Source organism: Urocampus carinirostris, chromosome 1 (genome assembly GCF_059441175.1).
Source record: "Urocampus carinirostris isolate Australia breed hairy pipefish chromosome 1, RoL_Ucar_1.0, whole genome shotgun sequence".
NCBI classification, from domain to species: domain Eukaryota; kingdom Metazoa; phylum Chordata; class Actinopteri; order Syngnathiformes; family Syngnathidae; genus Urocampus; species Urocampus carinirostris.
This window is the reverse complement of record NC_142349.1, coordinates 67318330-67344356: the sequence shown is the minus strand read 5'-3', so window position 1 is coordinate 67344356 and position 26027 is coordinate 67318330. Positions and strand designations below refer to the sequence as shown.

Here is a 26027-nt window from a genome sequence, read left to right as displayed (position 1 = left end):
TCTATTTGCAGAATGTCAACTACTTTCAATGAAGCACTGATCCCTGAGGTGTTATTTAAATGAAAGAAAACATTCGACACAGTATTGAACCACATTAAAAAATCCGCTACATTGACCAGAGAAGGTCTCGAGAAAGAACAGTAGAAGCTAACAGGCTAAAAATAACCAACAGGGAGAGAGGCGAAGAATTTACGCATGCGACCGCTAAACGCTTTCACAGTAGTGTTCCATCATAATTTGCCCTCAAAAATTCCCCTCAAGAGCAAATGACATCCAACAAGAGTTTGTGTGTGCAACATTTCATAAATAGGCCCAAACCTTTTCTATAAAAGAACATTGATTGAAAAAACAGGCATCATATTGAGGTCTTACTCTCCTAGTGGGATTCGAACTACGGCAACATCTGGCCTCAATAAGTCATAACCCTGACAAGATGTACTCTTTCTACCCGGGGGGAGTCGGAAACATGTGAGGATGCGGTAATCGGAGCTGCTTGAAATATCATATTCTTATATATACATATATTACATATACATATATATATATAGTGCTGTTCAAAATAATAGCAGTACAATGTGACTAACCATAATATCTCAGGTTTAAGTATATCTTTTATTGTTACATGCCAGATTCTTAGAAAACAAGCTGGACCCAGCATTCATAATAGGCATGCTCTGAAGGCTGTGCAGTTAGGCAAATAGTTCAAAGGGGTCTTTTAAAAAAAGTAGCAGTGTCTGCTGTTGACAGTACAGACGCTCCCCTACTAACGAACATTCAAGTTACGAACAACAGTACATCTGAACCTTTTTTTGGGATTGTCGAAAAATATCCAGACATTGCTGTAAGTTAGATTTTGTATTGTGTGCACCATTTCCAGAGTACAGGACAGTACTGTAGTGTTTCTTTCCGCCTCTACCAGCGTGTGGCGCTGTGAGAGCTCACCCAGGATCCACCTCGGTTTCCTCGTCCTAGTTCGTGTGTAAACATGCATCCATTCAATATGGATGGTGTAAAGTGTAAAGAAGAGGCGGGCCTTTAAATCTGAAATGAAAGTGGAATAAGGAAGCTTGATGCGGTTGAGAAAGTGGTTGGATCGCTTTTTTTTCGGCCACGTTTTAGGGCCTGGTCACACAGCCGTTTGCGTATGTATCGCGGCTGAATCACGACCCAAAATTTCTGCCCGTGAAGCAGACGCTGTTGGACCCTTTGAGATCGCGATACAGCCGTGCTTTACACGCGGCAAGAAATTCACACGCGGTTGGCCGCGCGAAAAAGTTTTGCGCTGCTCAAAACTTTAGACCAAGGGTAACCGCGGGCTGCACACGTGGTACACACGAGGTAAAGACGCGGTACGGCCGCGGCCAGGGCGTGGTTACACGCGGGTAGGACGCGAAATTTTAGCGGGTAATTGCGGGTGGAGCACGGTCATAGCACGTTTGTTCTGCGCCTGTATCGCTGTGTTATCACGTGAATTAGCGTGTGTAACGCGTGTGACGGTCAAACGCCTTTCTCCGCGTATATACAGCGCGATTTGCCGAGCACACGTCAGTTGTGCTCGAGACGTCAAGGGGTGAACATGGATCCCCGTCCCCGTAGTGACCTCGTCTTAATCCATTTTTATTTCTTGACATTTATTTTCATTTCATAAGAAGATAATAAAATAAAAATGAAAAACTATTACAATAATAACATATTGGCTTCTTCTTCGGTGCCATAGCTTGAAATCTTGATCTTCACGGGACTGTGTCTTGAGCGGTTATGATTTCTACAGCCCGGCTCGGCAGCTTTTATACCCGTGGTCCACACGCGGAAAGGACGTGGAACTGACGCGATGAGGAAGCGGAACAGCCGCCGGCGTCTGTTTCGCGGGCATACCACGGATGAACAGCGGGTTGGCCAATTTTGCGCATTTTCCACCGCGGCAAAAAAAAAAAAAATCACAAAATTTTACCCGCGATACAGATGCAAACGGCTGTGACCGGGCCCTTACCACGGAGAAGTAAGTAGCCTAACTCTTGAAGCCCATTTACCAAAAGTAAGTTAAACGTCACTTTATTCATCTTTAAAGAGCATATGGCTTTATTAAATGTTTATTTTTCAGTACAAAACAATACAGGTTACTTAAACAAGCCTTAAACATACTTATATAAACCTTGAACATACATTCCGTACAAATAATAGCACTGAAGCAACTGACGGACAAATTCAACTTACGAAGGATCGCCCAGAACATATCCCGTTCATAAGTAAGGGAGCGTCTGAACTAAGTCATTTATTGTATTTAAAAAAAAGAAAAAAGAAAAAAGTAGGATTTAGCAACTCTAATATTTAGTTCCATGACCACCATTTTTTTGTAACTGTTTCACATCTGTGTGGCATTGAGTCAATCATCTTGTGGCGACTTTTAGTTGTTAATTTACTCCACGATTGTTTAACAACATTCCGCAATTCATTTACATTTCCTGGTTTTGCTTCACAAACAGTATTTTCGATATCACCCCACAAGTTCTCGATTAGATTGAGATCTGGAGATTGGGCCGGCCACTCCATAACAATAATTTTATTGGTTTGGAACCAAGACTTTGCTTGTCTACTGGTATGTTGGGGGTCATTGTCTTGGTCATAGTCTCATTTCAAGAGAATGTCCTCTTCAGCATAAGGAGACATAACCTCTTCAAGTGTCTTGACATACACAAACGGATCCATGATTCCTGGTATGCGATAAATGGGCCCAACACAAGAAAAGGAGAAACATGCCCAGACCATGATACTTGCACCACCATGCAGACAGTGTTTGATCGTCCTGGAGCTGATCATTGGCGGATTCCTTGCCATTCTGGTTATTCTCAGGTCCATTTTAATAGTTGTCTTCTATTCATTTCCAGGTCTCTCTGGTTTTTCTACCCATTTTACGGTATTGGAGATCATTACAGCTAAATAGCCAACAATTTTATGTACCTCTTTATAGGTTCTTAGCTCTCCAATCAACTGTGTGATCAAAGAACGCCGTTCTTCGAAGCAGTGTCTTAAACGACCCATTTTCCTCAAATTCATGTTCAAACTGTGCTGGCTTCATCATCCTTAAATAGGCGCCACCTGATTCACACATGTTTTTGTTTTTTTCTTGCCCATATGAACTCAGAGATCGGTTGCTACACTGCTATTTTTCGAACGCACCCCTTTGAACTATTTGCCCAACTGCACAGGCTTCGGTGCGTGGTTATTATGAATGCTTGGGCTCGTTTATTTACTGAGAATCTTCTGCACCTACTGGTAAATTTTTTGGCATGTAACAATTAAAAATATATTCTAAAATCTTGGGATATTCTGGTTAGTCACATTGCACTGCTATCATTTTGATTAGCACTGTACATTCATGTCCGTTAATAAAATTTTCAGGGGCAGTGGAATCCGTCGATACAGTAAATATGACTCTTATCCACACATAGTTGAAGGCTTTGGGGATTAAAAAGGAAAGAGGATTAAAGATTAATTTAAAACTCCATCCTGTTTTACCTGTACGTGCTTTACTTGAGCTTTCAGTACCGTGCATTCTTCCGTCAGGATGGACCTGCGAATGATTATAGTGTTAGTAGGAAAAAGGGCTGCTAAAGTTGAAACATTAGCTTCCGATTAAAAACTCTGAAACATTTTTTACACTTGAGTTAACGCTTTAAAACTGCATTAACTATGGAGCTAGCATTTTAAATCGGCATTGACGCTTGAGTTAAAGCCAATTTAGTTGAAAGTTTACCACTGCATTCATTCAAGTTAATGGTTTAAAACAGCATTCATTCTTGAGTGAAAGCAAATATAACGGTATAACTCACGAAAGCTTTACAGCTGCATTTGCTTGAGTTCATGTTTTAAAACTGCATTAACTCTTGAGTTTAGGCAAGTTTAATAGATTAACTTGGAGTTAAAGCTAAACAGTTGCATTTGCTCAAGTAAACATTATAAAACTGCGTTAACTCTTGAGTTAAGTTTAAAGGTTTAACTCAGAGATAAAGCTTTGCCACTGCATTGACTCGGGTTACTGGTATAAGACTGTGCTAACTATTGAGTTAACATTTTAAATCTGCATTGACTCTTGAGTTAAAAGGGGATTAACTCAAAAATAAACTTAGAGATAAAGTTTTGCCTGTGCTTTCACATGAGTTAATTGTTTAAAACTCCATTAATTTTTAAGTAAAAGCACGTTTAAAGGTGTGCCCTGCAATTGGCTGGCAACCAGTTCAGGGTGTACCCTGCCAACTGCCCAATGATTGCTGGGATGGGCTCCAGCACCCCCGCGACCCTACTGAGGATAAGCGGTGCAGCTAATGAGATTAGACGTTTAAAGGTTTAACTCTGCGTTAAACCTTTACCACTGCATTCGCTCAAAACTGCATTAACTCTTGAATTTCAGCAAGGTTAAAGGTTTAACTCAGAGCTAAAGCAGTACAGCTGCATTCACTTGAGTTTAAATTTTAAAACTGCATTATGTCATGTCCTGCATGGTCACCATGACAACCAGCTGGTCCCGCCCCTTGACACCGGCTGACACAGATTGTCTTAATTACGTTTGGGATTCTTAAGGGCTGGTTTGGGGACTGCCGGTTGCTGGTTCATTGCATTGCTCTGTTTTGCTCTGTTCTGTTTTGTTTGACTCGAGGAGGACCTGTCATGCCCGTTTGTTTGAGTTAGTGCCTTTAAGTTTGTTTTGTATTTCCTAGTCTAAGTGTCTGATTGCCTGTAAGTCTGTTTTTGTTTTGATTTTGTCCCTGCGTGTTGGACAACTTTTATTTTCTAAATAAAAGTAACTGATCGTTACGCAATTGAGTTCACCCTTCCTGCCTCCCCGGTCCGGCTTCGTGACACATTACATTTTAAGTTTAAGCAGGTTAAACGATTAACTCTGAGTTAAAGCTTTACCGCTGCATTCACTCTGAATCCTAACCCTCTAACACCACACTAACCCTAACTCTTTAATCATAATTCCCTAACCCCCTAGCTCTAAACCTTAAACCTTTCCTGTAACTCTAACTCCTAACCCTGAAACGCTAACTCCTAATCCCACATAATTCTTTAAACACCTGCAAATACAGTATGTAAGATACTCTTTTCCTGCCACCTTATCCAAAGAATATATCACATTTGGATTTATCATACAAAAGAAAAACGAAGAAAAAGAGCAATACAGTACATTTGATTTCATGTGTAGCAACATTTTTATTCGCCAACATATAACAAAAATGTCAACCTACCTTTCAAAATGTTGACAACAAATTTGTTATTTCGGTTAAATCTTTATATATGATAAACGAGCTCAATGTACAAATGATATCTAATATGCCTAGGAATCTGGCCCTTGTGTTGAGTTAGACCAGCAACCTCACCGGCTCTTTTTATTGATTTACTTTCGATTTTTGTCTCTGTATTTCTGAAGAACTTTTCATTCACTTGAAAATTGGTAACTTTATTAAAAAAAAACGGTTCTCTGCTGGAGAAAGGTGGTACTACAATCCCACAACTTTACAACGAAATGCAATTTATTTGCTACTTAACATGCTTAGTGGCTCATAAATTGCGTGACAATGAATCGAGAAGAAATAAGTTGCCAACGCTTTTAATCATAGATTTTATCGATTCTTTGTTGCAGCCCTACCCGAGTCAAAATTTAAAAACTGCAGTCTTGAGTTGAAGTTTAAAGGTTCAAACTAAAAGTCAAAGCTTGTAGCACCATATTCAGACGAGTTAATGTTAAACTTGAATTAACTCTTGAGTTTAGGCAAGTTTAACTACGAGTTAAAACTTTACAGCTGTTTTAAAACTGCATTAACTCTTGAGTTAAAGTAGGTTTGAAGCGTTAACACAAAGCAAAAGCGGTAAAGCTGCGTTAACTTTTTGAGTAAAAGGGTTAAAAGTTTTTGTTTTTTTAAGTAACTGGTATTCACGAGAGTACATACATTACTTTTAGAATAAAGTAATGAGATAAGTTCCATTTTTTTCTCCTGCAAATGCAACGTAGACCAGGGGTGTCAAACTCATTTGAACTCGGGGGCCACACGATAGAACAAACATTCTGTCGGGGGCCGGACTAATAGATTAAAGAGAAAGAAAAAAAGAGATAAAGAAATAAGAGAAAGAGGGAGGGAAAAGGAGAGAGGGTGGGACAAAGAAAGAGAGAGGAGAGAGTGTGAGAAAGAAAAGAGATAAAAAGAGAAGTCGTGAGAAAGGGGGAAAGAAAGGGAGAGGAAGAAAGAAATCCAAAGAGAAATAGAAAGACAGAAGGAGACAAGAGAAAAGAAAGCGCAAAGGGTAAGAAGAGAAAAAGAGAAAAGGAAAAAATGAAGTTAGAGCAAAAGAATTTAAAAAGACACACAGAGAGAGAGAGAGAGAGAGAGAGAGAGAGAGAGAGAGAGAGAAAGAGAGAGAGAGAGAAGAGAGAGAGAGAGAGAGAGAGAGAGAGAGAGAGAGAGAGAGAGAGAGAGAGAGAGAGAGAGAGAGAAATACAAGTACAGTGTCTTTGTTCGAGGCACCTGGCTTTGGCAACATCAAGTCAACATATTTCAACCTGCAGCTTGTTTTTCTCTTGCGCTTCTCTGAGTGTTGTCTCGCGGGCCGGATACAATCCCTTAGCGAGCCTGATATGGCCCGCGGGCCGCCCGTTTGACACCCGTGGTGTAGATTGTAGATGGTTTTTTTTTCTTGCTGTAAATAATTTCTCCTGAGTTTTTTTTTTAGATACTCCAACGCATGCTTATCGGCAACATTTGTCTAGTTTTCACAATTTAATTTGGATGTGCTGCGTGTGACTGCCAAAGCCAAATAACAACGAAATTATAAATATAGCTTGGTAGGGAAGTATACAAGTAGATAATCAAGAGAAGTGGGAGGGTTTTTCGCAGCAAGGTATTGAGAGTAAGAGGGTAGATTAAAAGCAACTCTTCATTTATTCTGCTGTTGTTTTTCATTTGAAATCTACGGAGACAGGAGCTGCAATCTAGGTCGTGTAGGAAGCGCCGGCTCCCCAGTCGCACTATAAATGAGTCTCTATTAAAAAGTTGCGAAAGACGACTTAACAATGCAAGGCCGGTTGGTCGTTTTCCCGGGGAAGCTGCCGTCTTTCTATGGTTGCATAAGCGCGCCCGGGTCGGGACGTGCTCTCAAACAATGAAACCTTTTGTTTTCAGGAAATAGAAGAGAGGGAAAAAAAAAGAGGACCAGGCTCCTTTCCAAGGCAGCCTCGTTGACCACACATGACGTCTGACACAGGCCAGGCAACCGAAAAAGTTGACACCCCGCTCGTTCTGTTTAACAGGCAATTAAGTCTAATATGCTAAAACCCCCAGATGCTTTGACTCGGTTCTCGTGTCCGACTCCTACGGACAACAGACTTCCATTTACAACTTCAAACGACTCTGCTTTACTGACGTGAGGCCTATCACACACAATGTCCTGAAACGATATATTACAGCGATCTACCACGAGGACAACAATGTCAGCTCCGTGGTCAAAATCATACTATTTAGGTCATGCTGACCTTGATATTTCTCAGAGAAAAAAGGTCCAACAACCAGCCTGCAGTTATGCATCAATAGTTCCTATTCCGACACGGATCACGGTTCACAGATCCCTTAACCGCCTGGGTTGTCGGGGTTCCACTGAGGACGGGACTCTGGACAGTTCTCTCCACTGCTGTTGGTTTTCTGAACTGAGTTTGGTTTGCGGAAACGTTGGCACCAGTCCATTCCTTAAATTCGTTTTTCTGTTTTTTTCTTCTTCTTCTGGTTTGGACTGTGATTTAGAGAATGTCCTTGGCCAGCCCTGAAGATCTTGTGAAGTGATCATACCACTGGAGTTTTAGTCCACGCACAGCTAACAAAAGTTCTTTGTATTGTCCAATGTGCCCTTCAATGGTGCTGCGCACTGTTACGTTTGTCACATGGGCTAAGTAGGTGATGCCTAAAGTTTCCTGCAGTATCGCATCTCTATAGCCTGGATTTCCCTATCCTGCTTTGCTGTAAGAGTCAATGTCTCGCAAGAGTAAAGGAAGATGAAAAGAACCAGCGCTAGCATAAGTCTGATTTTTGCATTCACAGCAATGTTCTTGTCTCTCCAGATGGCCTGGCACAGCCTGACTATAAACTTTAACCCTGAATAATTTAACCTTAACCCCTAAGCCTAACCCTTTAACCCTAACCACACACTAATACTTAACCTCTCACCCTAACCCTCTAACCCCACACTAATCCTCACCCCCTAACCATAATTCCATAACCCCCTAACTCTAAACCTTGAGACTGCCTAACTCCTGTATCTCTAACCCCTAACCCTGAAATCATGATCCCGAGCATCACAAAATTCTTCCATCCTAATTCCACAATAACTCTAAACCTGTAATCCTTACACACTAACCTTTACCTCCAAACCATAATTCCCTAATCCTCGAAAACCTAATTCCCCTAATCTAAACCTACTAACTTTAACCCCTAACTGTACCCCTTAAACAACCCCAACCCCAAGATCTCCTTTCCCCAAACTGTTACTCTGACCTGAACCAACCAATCCCTATTAAGTATCTTGCAAAGGACCACGGTGACAATCCTTATCATTTGGATCAGGTGTATTAAAAGAGGGGGGAATCTAAAACCATTCACTGCCATAGACGGCTATAGACGTCAACGGTTCATTTTAGGGGCGGCAGTGGCTCGGGAGGTAGAGCGCTCGTCTTGGGATCAAGAGATCGCAGTTCGAATCCCGGCTCCTCCGTGTTACATGTCAAGTTTCCCTGGGTAAGACACTGAACCCCTAATGCCCCCAATAAGCAGGTTAGGTTAGCATGGCCGCTATTGGGAAATGTGAAGCACACTGTAAAGCGCTTTGGGAAGTCTTGACTTGAAAAGCGCTATATAAATGCAGATCATTTCATTTCATTTTCATTTTTAGCTAGGCTGCCAAAGACAGCAAAATAGGCCAAAGATCCATTTGAGCTACACTGCTATGGACAGCTACCATATACATTTGTCAAAGATCCATTTTGGCACTGCTGCCATAGACGGCTATAACTGTCAGACTAACATTCAGGCGATGATGGCAGTGATGAAAAGGTTAAGATGAAGAAGCGTAACTATATAAGTGTGTTGATTAAAATACAGCAATGTGTACATTCAGGTATCAGTAACAGGTATTGGTATCGGTGCCAAGATAACCCCTTTTTGAAATATTGCGATGGTAGTCCATACCAGCATCAGCTACCTCCTGGTGGCCATCCATTAATAAGGAGTACAGGACTAGCAAATTTCAATCACATAAATATAATATAAGGGAAAACATTTTGTTGGGATTTTAAAATAAGCATTTTATTGCAGACGGAAAGGAATTTCGAAGTACTGATTGAATCAGCATTGATGACTATTCAAGATCTGGGCATTAGTAATGTTATTAGAATTAAAAAAATGTCATTGTACATCCCTATAATATGTTCTAGTAGTTGTTGTTTGGTTCAGTGCTACGACAAATGTAGCATCTGTGACAATCTAGTGCCTTTCCATGAACCTAAGTTTACACCATATACATTTTTAGAACGACTTACTTAAGCTGCTGAACCACACTGTTGATGTCAGTTATATTCAACTTGTCCTTCATGGCGTCGATCTCCTCTTCGATGCTCGACTGATCGGATGAGCGCGAGCTAAAGGAAGAAGAGCTGATGTGAGAGAGCGACATCATCAGACGAGTTCTTTGGTCTTGATGCTAGCACACACCCTTCCGCCCCAGTACCTGAGTTCATCTTTGGGCTTCGAGTTGATGTCGAGGCGACCCAAAGCAAAGTTGACCGTCTTGGTATTGTAACGACTCAAGAACTCCTCGTCATGCCTGGAATGATAAAACGACATCTGCTACATTATGTATTTTGACTATTTTCTGAGCCAAGCTGCACAATTTTCATTTTTTTAAATCGAGGCAGATTGCCTATAGAAGATGATAAAACGTTAAAATCTTGGGTGCAGTTTAATTCTGTTTAATGTTTAAAGTAACAAGATAAAGTTGGTCTTGTCTTAAATAAGAGCCATTGATCAAAGAGGGCTCTGGAAAAACAATAGGTAAATAATTACCATTAACATGTTGGTTTGAAGATGATGTTTGGGTTGATTTAACCTAAAACAATTACACTAGCAGATTTTGAATTTATTAATTTCTTACAGGTTTTAGGCACTTGTTTTTTCAGTTTTGTTGAATTTATATTTGGTATCTGACAATTTATGGTATTAAAAATCCATTCATCCATCCGTCCATCCATTTTTTGCACTGATTATCCCCAGTAGGAGTGCAGGGGTGTTGGAGCAGTGGGTAGTGGACATCCTGAACTGGATGCCACTTAGTAACAGGGAACAGAGACGTACAGTCATTTATACCTAGGGAAAATTTGGAATCACCAAACAACCTGCCATGCATTCTTCTGGACTGGAGCGCACAGAGGAAAGCCATGCAGGAAAGGGGAGGACATACAAACTCTGCATCGGGAGGTCAGTAAGTAAACCCTTGACCTTCCCAAAGTGGGGCTAATGTGCTAACCACTCAGCCGCCGTGCCATGCTAAAAAAACTCATTTTACAATTAATTTAAAGCTTTATTTGAGTAAACTAACACATATGTTATTAAAACATGCAAAATTAAGAAATAAGGCAGATGATTTAAATAACTTTAAGAACAGTGTCTACTAATGAAATGAAACATCTTTAAATAAATCCTAAAATAAGAAAATGGAAATAAACAAATACATACATGAAAAAGGTTTGAAATATGGAAGATGGCAGATCATTTGTCAAAATTTGAATTGATTTTTTAAATGTATTATAAAAATGTTTAAATTGTAAAATACAAACATATATATTTTAGATGGTAATTTTTTTCATTTAAAGGCTATTTTTTATTCTATTAAAACAATTCTCAAACAAATCATAAAATAAAAAAATATTACAAAAACAAAAAAATAACTATTTTTGAGCTTATATTTTTTACTTTACCAAAAATAATTCTTCAACATTATGAAATGCAGTATTTAAGATCAAAATCATATGAAAGTGGAGCAAAAATGTCTTCTATAGAATGGTGACGATACTAATTTTCTTTTGCTAATTTCATTAGTTATTTTTGTATTGTTTCACTGCAGCGATCTTCTGCCTCCAATTAATTTGGAGGAATACAACTTTTACAGTATTGATCTCTGGAAAACATCACTTATAACAATTAATTAATAGATCCGACAGAGAGAGCCAAGCCACACCCACCACAGTTACGGTATCCACGTATTACACGTGGAGCAAATAGGGCGGCCGAAACAACAGCGAGCGACTCTTTAGTCCCTATTTCTGACAGCATAGCTGTATCATTTCTTCCTCATTATGCAAACGTATCTCAAAAGACAGTAGAAAAGGGTCTGAATTATTATATACAGAGTTATATTCATGGCATCAAGGGGTCCAAAGATGCTAATAACCTTTAAGGGTGGTTGCAAAATGTTAGTGATTTATGAGGAACTCAGAAGCCCTGTACCAACTACACATAAGAATATATCTGTGAGAGATAACGCTATATAGAGTATATGCAAAAGCAGGGCCGAGCACAAAGAGAATAGAAGGCCTGCCCGGGCATCAGGAGCACACAAAAAGTCTCCCATCAACATAAATAAGTTGACTTTTACATGGCAACCCCCATCCACACACCCCCACACAAATGGCTGAAATCGCCATTTCATTTTTTAGTTTTATTTTGCCACCCACAGCTCCCGCAGGTGTGACGTCGAGCAGCTCAATGACGTCGAGCCTTGGGAAGTCGCTATGTTTATTACATTGTGCAAGTTGTTCAATATATAAGCCTGCCAGGAAGAGAAAATATGAACGCTCCAGGCTTTACTTGCTCTGCTCGATACTCTCACGACGGCGCATTAAACCGAGCGAGACCAGCAAAACGCAACACTGTGTTATCCTATATAGGTCGCTTTTACGAGCATAATTCAGTTGAATAAACTCGAGCGTACTGTATACAGAAATAAACACGACTAAATAAATGGAATCAATGGGGAAGAAGAGCCTATGAGGTACCGCCGCACACTGGCAACGCTCCCAAAGTAAAAACAATGGACTGCATTTCTCTTAGCCAACAGGGACTTGATCCAAAGCAGTATTTCATATTATGGACACTGTACAAGACTGAGTATGATTCCACTTTGTAAAAGTCACACTGAAGACAATTTCAAGGCAACTTCTCCAAAACGAACGAGATGAGTTTGAATAAAGTACTTTTTAGTACAGTACTAGCTCTATTTTCGCCATTAATTTGTCCCACCTTGGGTGAATTTTCTATCTATCTAGCTACCTTGGTTATATCCCTCAAGAGTGGTGACCGACGGCAAAGACAAACACATATAAACAAAGAAAATAAAAAAGGGAAAAAATAGCAAAAAACACACACAAACAGTTTTGGACCATGGCCAACACAAATGCCCAAACAAGTTAGGGACCTCGGCACCTAAGTTGGTCATGCTTACATCTCTCCAGATGAAACGGGACACAAGAAAGTCACTCGGGTCAGGGTGAAAACACACTCATCTCTTCAACAGCAGGGCCCGACAGATTTCACTGGTTTACCCCTGCCGCATCATACGGGTGCCCTGCCCATCCCGTAGAACGCGTCCAAACATCCCACTATCCTTTTGCAACACCTCTCCCCTCATTCCTATCACCAACAAAGAGAGTGAATTTCAAGAAAAAGAATTCTTGGTATAAATACATTCCTACGTATTTCATAATGACCAAAAGGTTAGAAATATGTGTACAAAAACCACCTTAAATACTCCAAATGTTAATAAATGTCTAGATAATGAAGATAATTTCCCTTTTTAAAGTTCCAAATGTGTTCATGTATTGCAATTTTATCCTATAACATCTATTTAATAAGATAACCAAAAGTGCCCTCTCCATAATCTATAATTTTTCTTTCAACTCTCAAATTCCAAGTACATACAATGGTTCTGTAAATATGAAGGATGTTTGTTTGGTGTTAGTTTGAGTTATTGTTGTGGGTTTTGATGTACGCAGTCATATCAGGAGGTTTCTCCTGCTACTGGTAACCATTTGACAATCGGACCATTTGACGACTTGTTTCATGTGGAGGAGCAAACCCCAACCCAAAAAAAAAACGTCTAGAGAAGGATGGGCGCCACCAGGCTGTACTTGCCCAAGAGACACTACATGATGGACAACAAGAACTGATGCTTGATATTGGCTTTGTTGTCGGTGGGGTCAAAAAGGACCGCTAACTACCAGGTCATTGGTGATAAGTGTGTGACTGGTAGGAAAACACCTCGATTGCGTGGTAGGAACCCCTTTACCACTGCCACAGGGAACGTCCGCAACTTGAACCAACAAGGAAAGTTGAAAGATCTCATCTACGAGATGGAAAACTACTCTTGGAACCTCTCCGGTTTATGTGAGAAAATGTTTGCAGAAATGACAACTGATGAGGGCCATGTTTTCTATTATAGTGGAGAAGCTATCAACCACATGTATGGTGTGGGATTTTGAGTGCACGAAAACAAGCACTTTCAAGGCCAATGGTTTTCCATTACCTTTAATGGAAGAAATCCAGGGCTGATCAAAAGAATGTATTTTTTTCTTGTTGACTTTGATGAAAAGGCTAGCACATTTTGAAACGGTCCGATTTTATTTGTGTCAACGGGCTGCTATCAACTGACATGAATTCTGCCATTTTGCCTTAACAATGCACACGCAGCTTTGCCACGTCACACTTGTATACAAACACGGAAAGGGCTCTATAGCTGTTGGGTAATAATGGAGTTTAATACGGAAGACAAAAAAAGAAAGGATGTATTGTATGTATAAAACCGTAAAAGGAGCCAAATTTGCACTGATTTTAATGATATTGATTGCTCCGAAGCCCTGAAGTGCATTTAATCTTTCAATCTTAAGAGACTGCTGATCTTTTGCTTTTCGTTTTACTTTTTTTAATTAACATATTTTTGCATTTATCTGTGTCTAAATTGGTTAAAATAGATTTTGAAATATTTGTTGTTGTTGCATTAGATCATTTTTTTATGGCACCGAGGAGTTAATAATTTTAATTTAATTTTTCTATTGTTTTGCATTTTCAGGGATTTAGAGTTGTTCGACTTGAAATCTGTTCCGAGTGTAAAATTTATTTTTATTACACTTTTTTTGTAGATCTGTGAATATTTCAATTAATAATTAATGTGTTTTTCAGGGATTCCCTGAAAAACATTTGAGATTATAAATTACTAAATTTTTTGGTGCAGAAAGTTTTATTATTATTATTGATATAATTTAAAAAAAAATCAGAGGAGTTGTTTGGAAGCCGGTTTCAGTGAGCCGAGGAAAAAGACCCTGTTTCTAAATAGAGCTGTCCTCTTGGGCGCGACCAGTAGGGGCGATGACACTTCACATGACAATGCCATAATAACAACCCACAAGAGCAGGCGTGTCAGCATCATTTGTATGCACTTTTAAAATAGAAATTCTTCATTTATTGCATGGTCTTTAGAGTCAGACTGCCAAGAAACATAGCAATGGAAACATTTTCAAGCATTTCACCCAAAATTCAAGCATTTTCTTGACCTTGAAAACAAAACAAGAAAATGCAGGCATTTTCAAGGATTTCAAGCACTAGTGCGAACCCTGTACAAAGCACTGGGGGGGAAACCCAGCCAGGACAATACATCATCCGCCATTCTCAGAGTTAGGTGACATTCCCCCTAGCAACGACTTTGTTGCTAGGGGAATTCTGAACGTACAAGTTAGAAGACACACACACAGAGCAAATTTTACGACTCTTCCGTGTTTTTTAATAAAACTCAAGATGTAGTTGCCCATCAGATGCCCCCACATTAGTGCACAAAATTAAAAAGCAAACAGCAATTTAGATGTTTTATGACCGCTCCTTACTTTTTTTATAACCCTGATAACTTTGCCTCCATTAAAAAAGGAACAGAAAAATAGACCCCGAGTAGCAGAGATGTCACTGAGAGCACTTAAAACGCGTCTTCATATCTTCCTGCCGGGGAAACAATTTTCAGACCGTGTTTTTAGCCGGCCACTTAGTGCACGCTCGTATATTCAATCCGGCAAATTCACGAGGCGATAAGAGGGCTTCCGCAATCAAGGGCTTTAAGCGACTCGTATTGCGGCGATCGTAGTTACTAACAAGTGAATTGTGCCGTTTAAGCAATTTATATTTTGGCATGGACTCTAAGTATTACCTCTGCGATTTATTGATTGAAAACCAGTTATTTTTTTATAGAAAAATCTCCAAAGGATGTAGTGTTCTTAATGTATAAAATATGCTAGGAATCTTCACTACAATAGAACCCTGGGTTATGTCGTTTTCACGATAAGGTGCGGAATACGATCTTTTTCATACCCCCTGATGGCATTTTTCTCACTATCCCTACAAGATTACGTTTAAAAATCAGTCTTTATTCCTATCTGCCAAACTGCATCCACCCACTACTCCACCGAATCAGCTTAAGTACATCACAACAAAAGTAAAACAATTTCATTTTTCCTGTTCATGTACAGTATGTTTATCTATACTGTTATTAAATAATTTACACTAAAATGTAATATATGTAGTGCTTATTAATCAGGATTTTGTTATGAAATGTTTTCACTTGGGGGTTCAGAGTATTTGGAAGGCACCATTGGTTACTATCCCCCCACCATAAGACAATTTCACCTCACAAGCATAAATATTGTATACCAGGGGGTCTACTGTATCTTTGTCAACTGTTGTAATGTGCATCCCTCTATTGTTAAAAAATATGAGAAAAGCTAAAATCTAACAGGAGCTTTGTAATAATACAGGTAGTAACCGTTTAATAAACGCTCCCCAGTTGTTCACGCGATCTTATGATTTGAATTTAGTAAATTCCCTAAGAGGAGCTAAATATAAAATGACATTTTCCCAACTATCATAGAGTACAATGAAACCCCATGAAAAGGACCAAGCTGTGTTTCCAAAAAAAAACATGAATAATGGATACATCCACTGTAGAAATCCACCAGGAGGTTCCATAGATAAAAAAAAAAACGATCTTTGGAAGAAACAACAGCATGCACCCACCTTCCCTCCTTGAGGAATTTCTCTTGGAGATTCTCCAGCAGCATCCTGACTTCGGCCCTTACCAGCTCCTTGATAACTGGAGGGTCCGCCAGGAGGCCCCTGGATCGGGGGACTTGAGCCTCGGCCTGCTTGCCGTCCTGCCATATCTTGTGCCACATGACTGCCTGGGAGAGAAAACACGCCGTTGTTGTTGAGTTTTGGGGCAAATGTAATGAATCTAAAGCAGGGTTGACATTAGTGGATATCAAGCGGTATTGGTCTGGAAAAGTGGTATTAAAAACAAGACTATACTACTATACTATGTAGATTATATCTAAAACCTATTCTTAGTAGAAAAAGATCCACAGTAATTAAACAACATGTTCTTCAAACCTATACCGATACCCAACTTTTATTGATACTAATATCTGACATTGATATCACTAGTCTATGAAATTCCACCCTAATAAAAAATGAAATATCTTTTAACCAGTGTTCTCGTTTGCCCGTGTCCCTGCGTCCTAGACGCATTTTTTTGCTGGGGACGCATCGTGTCAAATCAACGTGCGTCCCCGGGACGCAACTTTTTTTGACAACAAATTGTCATTATCATTTTTTTAACAAAGATTTACCGCACTCCAAACTTTTCGTCAGGCAAATCCGCCATTGTTGTTTTGGTCTCACAATTCGAGTTTTCGTCTGCACGGCGATCTCCAGTTCGATTTGTGTAGTGAAAGTCAGTTTCTTTTTAGAGAACCGGCTTTTTCGGCTCAACTCATTAAAGAGAGCCAGCTCTCAAACGGCTCACTTGCTTTGATGCATTATATTACGAATGATTATGTTGTATAAAGAAGTTAAGAAAAAAAGGAAGTATGAAAGGAGAAAATGAAAAAAGACAGGTTTGTGGTGATCCCTTTTAATCAGTATATTACCAATAATAAATTAATGCAGAAAATTAATTAATAATTTGAATAAAAAATGTATTTTTTTACTTGATTATATTTGCATGTATTTTTTTCTTCTACTGTGAACGTCCAAGCGACTTTTTGAACTTTTTTTTATAATAAGCCTCATTCATGTCGAGCAACTCAGTGTCTCACAACAAAATGTTCATTAACAATATACATGATATAAGGAAACACATGTACAATATAACATGTTAAACTACATAAATAAACATGTTTGAAAAAAATTATATTTTTTGTATTTTGTAAGGGAAAATACAACAGTTTGTAAGGGCATGGAGCACACAACATTTTGGGGACCCATAGATCACTGTTAAAATGAACACTGTTTAACCAAATGCTAGGATTTTTCAGACCAATACCGGTAATCAACTCTTGAGTAGTCATCAATATCAAAACCTGATTCTGACACCATTAGGTCATCAATTTTAAGGATGTTTAATACCAGTTTTTTTTTAACTGAACTGATACACTAGTCTTAAATAATCATCAATACTGATATCAGACACTGATATCACTAGTTAATAAAATAATAATCTTTTCAGATTCTAAAATGGCCAACAGAAGAGAGGCAATACTGGCACTCGACACAGGGCAGGTATCAGAACATGGTACCACTTCCTGGTATCGATTCAAAAGGCTGATGTGTTTTAAAAAAAAAAAAAAAAAAAAAAAAAGGAAAGATTGCGCATTAGTGCCGGAAAGATATAATAATCAAGAAAATGTTACTCATTGAGTAGACCCCCAGGTTATTATGTCCCTAACTTAGGATACTTTACGATACAATTTTAGATACCATGTTAAATGATTTTTTTCAGTTTTTTTTTCATTCCCCAAAACTTACAGAATTCAAATTTTAAGGTGTTCGCACGTATGATTAAACATTTTTAAGATGCCTTTCTGCTATTGGTCGACATCATATAAGATGCTGGTTCCCTATTGGTTTGCGTCATGGCATCATGAAAATTCCAATATACTAATGCCTCAACTACCTACAATAATGCTTCCTTTCTTCCTGTATGTAAGAACTTGAAATTGTTTTAATATGGTGCTCAAAACTTGCAGTTATGCTAAAGGGAGAAGCAATAAGATGAAAACATTGGAAACAAAGACTGACATAATAAATAAGTAAAAACGCACAAGCATCATTACAATAGCTAAGGTGTATGCCTGTAACCAACCGATGATTGGGACAATTAGGAATAAGGAGGCGATTAAAGCCACACAATCTTCTGAGGGCATCACAATCGTTGCAAGTGGACATTTTAAAATGGGTTTTAATTTCAATTTGCTGTCTCCCTCTTCTTCATCCACCTGCTACTCCACTAGAACAGCTCAAGTAATCACACCAATTTTATATATTTTTCCTCTCCATTTAAATATTTGTATAATGTTATTTAATCATATAAACATGTATTACACATAAGTAGTCATTTAATACAGGGTCTTCAAAAGGATTTGGGCACATTTTGACATTGATATCCCGGAAACTATTAGGGATATTAAAACCACAGTTCGTAAATCCTAAAAGCTTGTAATCTCAAATTTTACATTGAATGTTTAAGGATGTTCAAGTCAAAAACCATTGGTCATATGACACACACAAATCCGATCGTCAAATTCTTGCCGAACGTGCCCCAGCATTGCATTGTCAATAGTTGCGACAGCTTCTGTTATTTGTACCTTCAGCACACCCAGGTCTCTTGGTATAGGGGGCACACAGACAAATCGTTTAAAAAAAAAATCCCAGAAAAAGAAATGGTGGCATGGTGTGAAATCTGGGTAGCAAGGACATGAGATAGTGATCATTCTGCCCAGAGAGTCCAATCCATCTGTCTGGCAGTGTTGTGTTCAGAAACTGTCGCACCCTGAGGCCCCAGTGACGTGGAGCCCCATCTTATTGGAAAATTAAGTCACCAGACTCTTTCTAACTAGATTTATCCATTAACCAGTTGTAGCATGTCCAGGTACGTCTTCACATTGACTGTTGCTCTTTCAAAAAAGAATACTCAGTAGACAGCTTTCTTCAACAGAGCACAAAACACATATTCACAAATACATGGCGCCAATCAAATGAACCGGGGTCCTGCATGTTATTCCTTTAAGTCTGGGGCCCCCAGGTAACAACCTTTGGGGAATCTTGTTGTAGCTCAAGAAGTTCATGTGGGTTCTCAGTACCCTATATGAGAGTGTTATGGTTGTTACTTTGCTATTTACATAGAAAGTCGCCTGATCGCTGAAAACAAGCCGGTCATCAAATCTGTCCTTCGTCTTCAGTTGCAGTACAATGTAAAAGTCACGACGAGCTGGTTTATCAGTGTCCTTCAACTTTTCGAATAACTGTAGCTTGTAAGACGTCATGTGCAGTCATCTTCTTAAGACATACCAAACAGTGGTTGTATGACACTAAAGTTCCCACCTGGCTCTTCTGATCGATTTATGGGGGCTCCAATGGGAAGCAGTTCAAACTTGTTCAATAAAATGTTCTGAAGTTGAGGGGCGTCCCGTTCTTTTAGATAGGCATAAACATGCATCCGTTAGTAATTTACCATGCCGTCTCACATGGACCTCCTCCTTTCTGAACTTTCTGTAAAATGCATGTTGAACAACCGTCCATGATTTTTGCGAATTCAAGCACACAAAACGCCTTTTCTTGTTCAGCAAACGTCATTAATGGGTCTGAAAATACATACGAACATCAATAGCAATACAAAAACGCAATGTAATATGCTTTAAAATGGCACAACCTTTATCTTACTAACATTCATAGTTAAAGAGATATGGGTCCTTAAAATGGGCAGCACCGCGGCGCAGTGGTTAGCGTGTGTGCAGCACGGTTGAGGTCATGAGATCAAACCTCCTGTGTGGAGTTTGCATGTTCTCCCCGTGCTTGCGTGGGTTTCCTCCGGGCACTCCGGTTTCCTCCCACATTCCAAAAACATTGGTTAATTGGCCGGTCCAAATTGTCCCTAGATGTGAATGAGCGAGCGAATTGTCTGTCCCTGTGTGCCCCGGCTAGCAAACAATTCAGGGTGTCCCCTGCCCACTGCCCGAAAATAGCTGGGATGGGCTCCAGCACCCCCGCAACCCTACTGAGTATAAGCGGTGCAAAAAATGGATGGATGGGCCCTTAAATGTGCCCAAAAATTTTGAAACCGGATACACTCAAGTTTAATAGATAGATAGATAGATAGATAGATAGATAGATAGATAGATACTTTGTTCATCCCCGAAGGGAAATTCACATTTCCAGCAGCATCCCTGAGCTGAGAACAATCGAGAACAATCGAAAATAACACGGGAGCTGCTGGAGTGGCTGCCATTCGTGACGGCGCCGGAAGAAAAGATTCAATTTGAATCATTTACAAACAAACAAAATATTCATGTTTCAATAAGTGGAGTGTTAATAAAATATTTCTGATACTGATATAACCAGATAAAACTAATTTTAAGTTACCTGTCCAAATGAATGTTGTGCCATCTCACCTTTCCCACTCTCTCTCCTGCAGTTGACTTGCTGCTGCTCGCTCCTGAAACTAATACTTACCTCTTTGTGTATTGCCTGCATATGTCTTTACAATCTTTTTACCTCAGGTACCAGTCCTTTGGACCACATGAGCTAATAATCATAGGTTTCTATCCTCTGCCATACAGCAATTTCACTATAAAACCCTCACATGATTAATGTTATATCCCAGGGGTCTACTGTATCAGTGATGACATTTCGCAAAACCTTTGTGTCGCTATGAGCTTAGCGCTTACACTCTTGACCCTTTTCCCCCAGCCGCACACAGTTCATCTTAACAACTTTCACCGGAAATAACAATGAAAACAAATAATGAGAGGAAAGAAAGACAAAAAAAAGAAACGTGCATATGTCTGGCTACCCTTACCGCACCTGCTTCCTGTCAATCATGCTGGACACCTTTTCTTTGTAAACTTCAAAAGTCTTTTTTTTTTCCTACACTCGTATGTGTTGAAGCCGCTTCCTTTGTGGGCCCTCGGCTGTGGACCTAACTGTTTATGTTAAAGGCTTCAGGCTCAAAGACTGCCGGCCGGCTATTGCTTCCCTTCCTTTGGCAGTAAAATGGTTGATGTCACACGGGAACTATTTAAAGGTGGAACGCTGTAAAACGCCGACATTATTACACTGGGTTTGTGAGTATGTAGTGGGTTTATTTTTGTCCATGGCTGGAGGATTAGAGGGAGAAAGCCGTGATCGACATTGTAGGCCTTGAAAGATGGGAATCATTACAAGGCTGTGGAAAGATTCAAGGACCGAGCATCAACCATCAATTCTTTTCTCACGCTGCTTGTCCTTATTAGAGCTGGAGTCCATCCCAAGGTACGCCCCCAAAATACCGACCACACGGGACCCCGTTCACACTCTGGTTCACTGTGTACGTCTTGACCCTATAAAGTACCCAACATGGATGCTTAAGACGTCTGGGAGGGAGCTAAAACATGTTGGCATTGAACACAAGCCATGTTCATCATTTTTGATCCATAGATACACATTTCTAGGGTTGGGTAGGGTTACTTTAACTGGATTACTTTCAATTACTTTTGGATTACTCCAATACCAAATATGCTAAATAAAGACAAAACAAACTAAATATGAATGAAATGATGACTCACAACACGTGGTAAGCTTTCTCTCCTGGCTTTCATCTCTTTGATCTCCGGCAAAACTAACATCAAATGCGACAGAAACAAAATGAAAATAAATCCAAACAGCTTGCCAACATCATTTTTGCCGTTCCATGTATTCAGTTACTCCCCAAGCCTGCACAAAATTTAGGGATTTTATTCATATTTAGTTTCTTTTGTCTTTTATTAGCATATTTGGTATTGGAGTAATCCAAAAGTAATTGAAAGTAATCCAGTTAAAGTAACCCTACCCAACCCTGCACATTTCATATGATGGTTAGTACGCTGCATAACATTGAAACGTGCCGCTGCCTATATTTAGTCATGTTTGTATGTATTAATTTCTCTGATCAGTATTTAAGTCATATAACTTCTTCATTTATTCAGTCATCATTATACAGACTCTCCCATTACAGAGACCCCTCGCTACTTCGGTTTTCGCTGGCTCACTGATTTGCGGATTTGAATTGAATTGTCTTTGGTATTAACGTATTGTGCATTGTGTTCTGAGCAGAGAGCAAACAGTAAATATTATCAGGGGCTAAGGTTAGGGAGGGATTTGTGTGTTGGGTGGGCGTGACTGACTGCTATAGGCTGGTGTATTCTGTCAGTCGAATAGGTGAGTGGGCGCACAAGTGCCTACCAAAACAAACTGCATGGCGCCAGATTGCTTTTACATAGAAAATAAATTCGTCAAACAAATTGGACTCTGAGGAAAGTCAGAAGGGTTGACTGAGGCGGCGTGGGGGAGATGCAATAGGCAATAACGAGGCCACAGGATTTGCTTACTGCTACGGCTAGGCAAACGCCTCTTTAAAACCACCCCTGCTGATCCTGTATCTCACCGACGTTAGATCCATTATGCAATAAACTGATGACCTGGAGCTACAACTCGCTACATTCAGGACGATTGCATTTTAACCATCACAGGGACCTGGCTTAATCCAGGGATACTTGATGCTAGCTCTTAAAATCCCTTTCTTACTCTGAAAGGATAAGCCCTCCAATTTAATTGTACTCTAGTACATCGACACTAAAGACCATTCATTCAACTGCATTCTCCATTCTGTTTTTATTTGTACACAGACGTATACTCTCAGTCCGTAAGGACGTCATCTAGAGGTAAGTTTGACAACTGGGGGCTTTTATGAAGGTGTGACACCACTTCACGGATCTTCACTTTTCGCTGGATGGTCTGGTTCTCATTAACTGTGCTAACTGAGGGATTGCTGTATTTCACTTGTGTTTTATTTTGTAGTCAGAAATGGCCATTAAAACGTGTGTCATCATATTGGTACTTGTTACTACCAGTTTGGACAAATCAAATAAAAATGTATTTGTAAAAAACTTTTCAGGCAATGAATTGCCACTCAAAGTTCAAAATGATAGTAAAATTCCTGAAATCTATAGGAATTTTTTATGGTTTTCCCTGTCTAGTTTTTATAATAGAGGTTAGGGACCTACTGATCATGTTACCGGGTGCAATCCCATCAGTCATTTTTCCCATATTCTATCTGTTCTTAAAAGAGGCGATTATACAGCAACAGTTCTAATTTTGTATTTGTGTGTGCTGTATTTCCAAAAGAAAGAAACAAAAAAATGAATTTTTTAGTCCTTCACACCTGAAGTGTTTGAAAGACAACACAGCTGTAAGGAAATAAATGTCAGCCCCCTTGTCGCTTTATCTATGTTTTGTTTTTTCTTTTCTTTGTTTTTGTCTGTGATTGTTTTTAAGCCAGGTGGCGTGCTGACTGCCGAGAGACGATCATATTTGTCAACAGATGGAAGGCAGAAAGCAGAAAAATATCAAATAAAAACAAACGAAAGACACGTGGAGACACAGAAAATGTGTCTTGTTTTCCCAAGGACACATTTTTCTTATCTTATATAAAATGAAAAGGAAAAAAAAACGACGTTTGATTCAAAATGCTGGGACATCAACACCTATGCATGTTGCCCTTGGGTCGAACGAGTACGTGCTGGCTGACTCCCTGCTATTCCTCTAAGAGAGAGATGGATAGAATTGTAACTTCTTCCTGTCTGATACCAATAATGAATTCAAGGTGTCACATTTGTTCCTAATCTGTAGTTTTGGTTTCATGTGAAAAATATTATGAGAATATCTTTCTTCCACCTTCGTGAAAATGCGAAGATTTGCTCGATGCTGTCTCAATCAGATGCTGAGATTTTAATTGATGTGTTTACTACTTGATGACTGTAATGTGTTGCTCTCTGGTCTCCCAGTGTCTAAAGTGCAGTAAAAAAATGTTTGCCCCTATCTAGATTTCTGTGTCTTTTGCAAATGTATCACTCACAAACGTTTCAAATCATCAAACTAACTCTATTATTACACAGGGACAAACCAAGGAAATACAAAATGGAGTTTGGAAATGTGGATTCCATTTATTAGTCATTTCCCCCTGAACCTAATAGCGAGTTGGGTCACCTTTGGCAGCGATAACAGAAATCAAACGTTTACGATAATTGGTAATGAGTCTTTCACAGTGCTGTTGAGGAATTTTGGCCCACTCTTCTTTGCAATTTTTTCTCTTAAATCTGCCATATTAGAGGGTTTTCTAGCATGAACTCCCCATTTAAGCTCACAACACAGCAGCTCAATTGGATTTAAATCCCGGCCACTTTTTTTTTAGCCTTTCAAATGTGGGCTTCAGATCCTTGTCCTGTTGTATGATCCAAGAGCACTTAAGTTTGAGGGCACGAACTGATCTTCGGACGTTCTCCTTCAGGATATTCTGGTAAACACCAGTTTTCATTATTTATTCCTACTAGCTAACTAACTAGTTGTAGGGTTAGCTGAACAGATGGTCAGCTAACTACCAGCTTGGTGGCCTTATGGACAGGGAGGTCGAATGTTCAAGCCTTGGCCAAGCTATACCTAAGACTTACAACATTGGTACCCATTGCCTCACTGCTTGGCACTCAGCATAAAGGGTTGGGATTTGGAGGGTTTGCTCAACTAATGATTCGTAAAAATTGGGAGTGCTCCCCCACGCCTCCCTCACAAAAAAAGGCTAACTAAAGTAACTAGCCTAACTTACCGAAAGCAGTACATCGTAAAAGACACAGTCAGTTAGCCAGCCACAACAAGCTAGCTTAACATAGCTAGCTTTCTGAAGAAACAAAAAAGCAGCGTTCCTCTTTAAATCCAGCCTTCCAAAGTGACCCTGATCCCGCTAATATCAGAACTTGTCAGCAGTTCAGCAAATCCGTCTAAGTGGGGTCGACAAGGCAGAGCAAAGAGAGACTTTAGCGAGTCCTTGTGTAAATATTGATGTCTGGCCAGCTTACATTTAGACGGCGGTGCCACTTACATCCAACTTTGGATTTTATTAGGCAGTCTGGGAGTTGGAATTGTGGAGAAGTGGCTTTACTAAGCTTCTGGCAAACCGTTTTGTTTTTCCATGACACTGCTGAGGTCAGTCAAAAGTCCTTCTAAAGACAGGCACATATTTTCAAAGGAGGATAAATAATTCCATACGAGTTTGAAGATTTTCTCAGTTATTTTTCAGCCTAGTACATATCTTTGGTGCCTTGAGAAATAAGTTTACTGTGTTCTGTGACCATGCTCGGAACTCAAAATGTTTCAATTTGGGATGCATGATAATTATCAGGTAACATGCATATATTTCTCTTAGCCAAGTCATGTGTAACTATAACAGTAGTGTCCGTAATTTCAAAATATTCAACTTGCAGATGCCATCTTCTGGCTGAAATCATCATTGCAGCCTCTGCCAGGCTGCTTATTTTGCACGTGCAAGTATGTGACTCTTATATGAGCTCTTGTAAACTTTTTTTTTTTCATCTTTTTGGGGTTTGGGTTGCCATTTGGAATATATTTAAAAAATACTTTTCTTACTTTCACCATTTTCATCCTAGAAAAAAAAAAATCGCGAGCATGGACGTAAATAACTCTACCCGCACGCCCACAACCCCTCCAGTCCTCCAGACTTATGTGCTCTGTAGCCAGAACACCAATGGTAAAAGTAAAAGAAGAGCACATAGGCAAGGTGAAAGAAGAAAAACAAACAAAAAATAATAATAATAATCCTTAACCACCAGGGTTGTAGGGGCACCATTGGTGTGTCTTGGGCAAGTACAGCTTGGCAGCGCCCATCCCTCTCCAGGCCGGTAAGGACACCTCAAACTACGCACCTCACTTCCGAGTATTGGAGCACTTGTATAATATTTAGAAGTGAGGTTTTTAACATAATAAACTCATAATCACATGCACCTTTTGCAATATAAATACTTTAGTGTTATGGCTCTCATA

At 39.6% G+C, this 26027-nt stretch overlaps 1 protein-coding gene across 4 annotated transcripts in view; it reads right to left on the bottom strand.

The window, feature by feature from the left end:
* ccdc24 (coiled-coil domain containing 24) overlaps positions 1-26027 on the bottom strand; it is a 39257-nt gene that overhangs the window by 5314 nt on the left and 7916 nt on the right. For 2 of the 4 annotated variants that reach the window (XM_088320210.1, XM_088320218.1), the window contains exons 3-6: positions 16143-16306; positions 9766-9861; positions 9578-9691; positions 3517-3571 (exon numbers count right to left, since the gene is read on the bottom strand). In XM_088320210.1, the coding sequence (XP_088176336.1) occupies positions 3517-3571; positions 9578-9691; positions 9766-9861; positions 16143-16306 (429 nt within the window). The remainder of the gene's footprint in view (positions 1-3516; positions 3572-9577; positions 9692-9765; positions 9862-16142; positions 16307-26027) is intronic. The other 2 variants (XM_088320228.1, XM_088320239.1) reach the window with 1 other exon arrangement.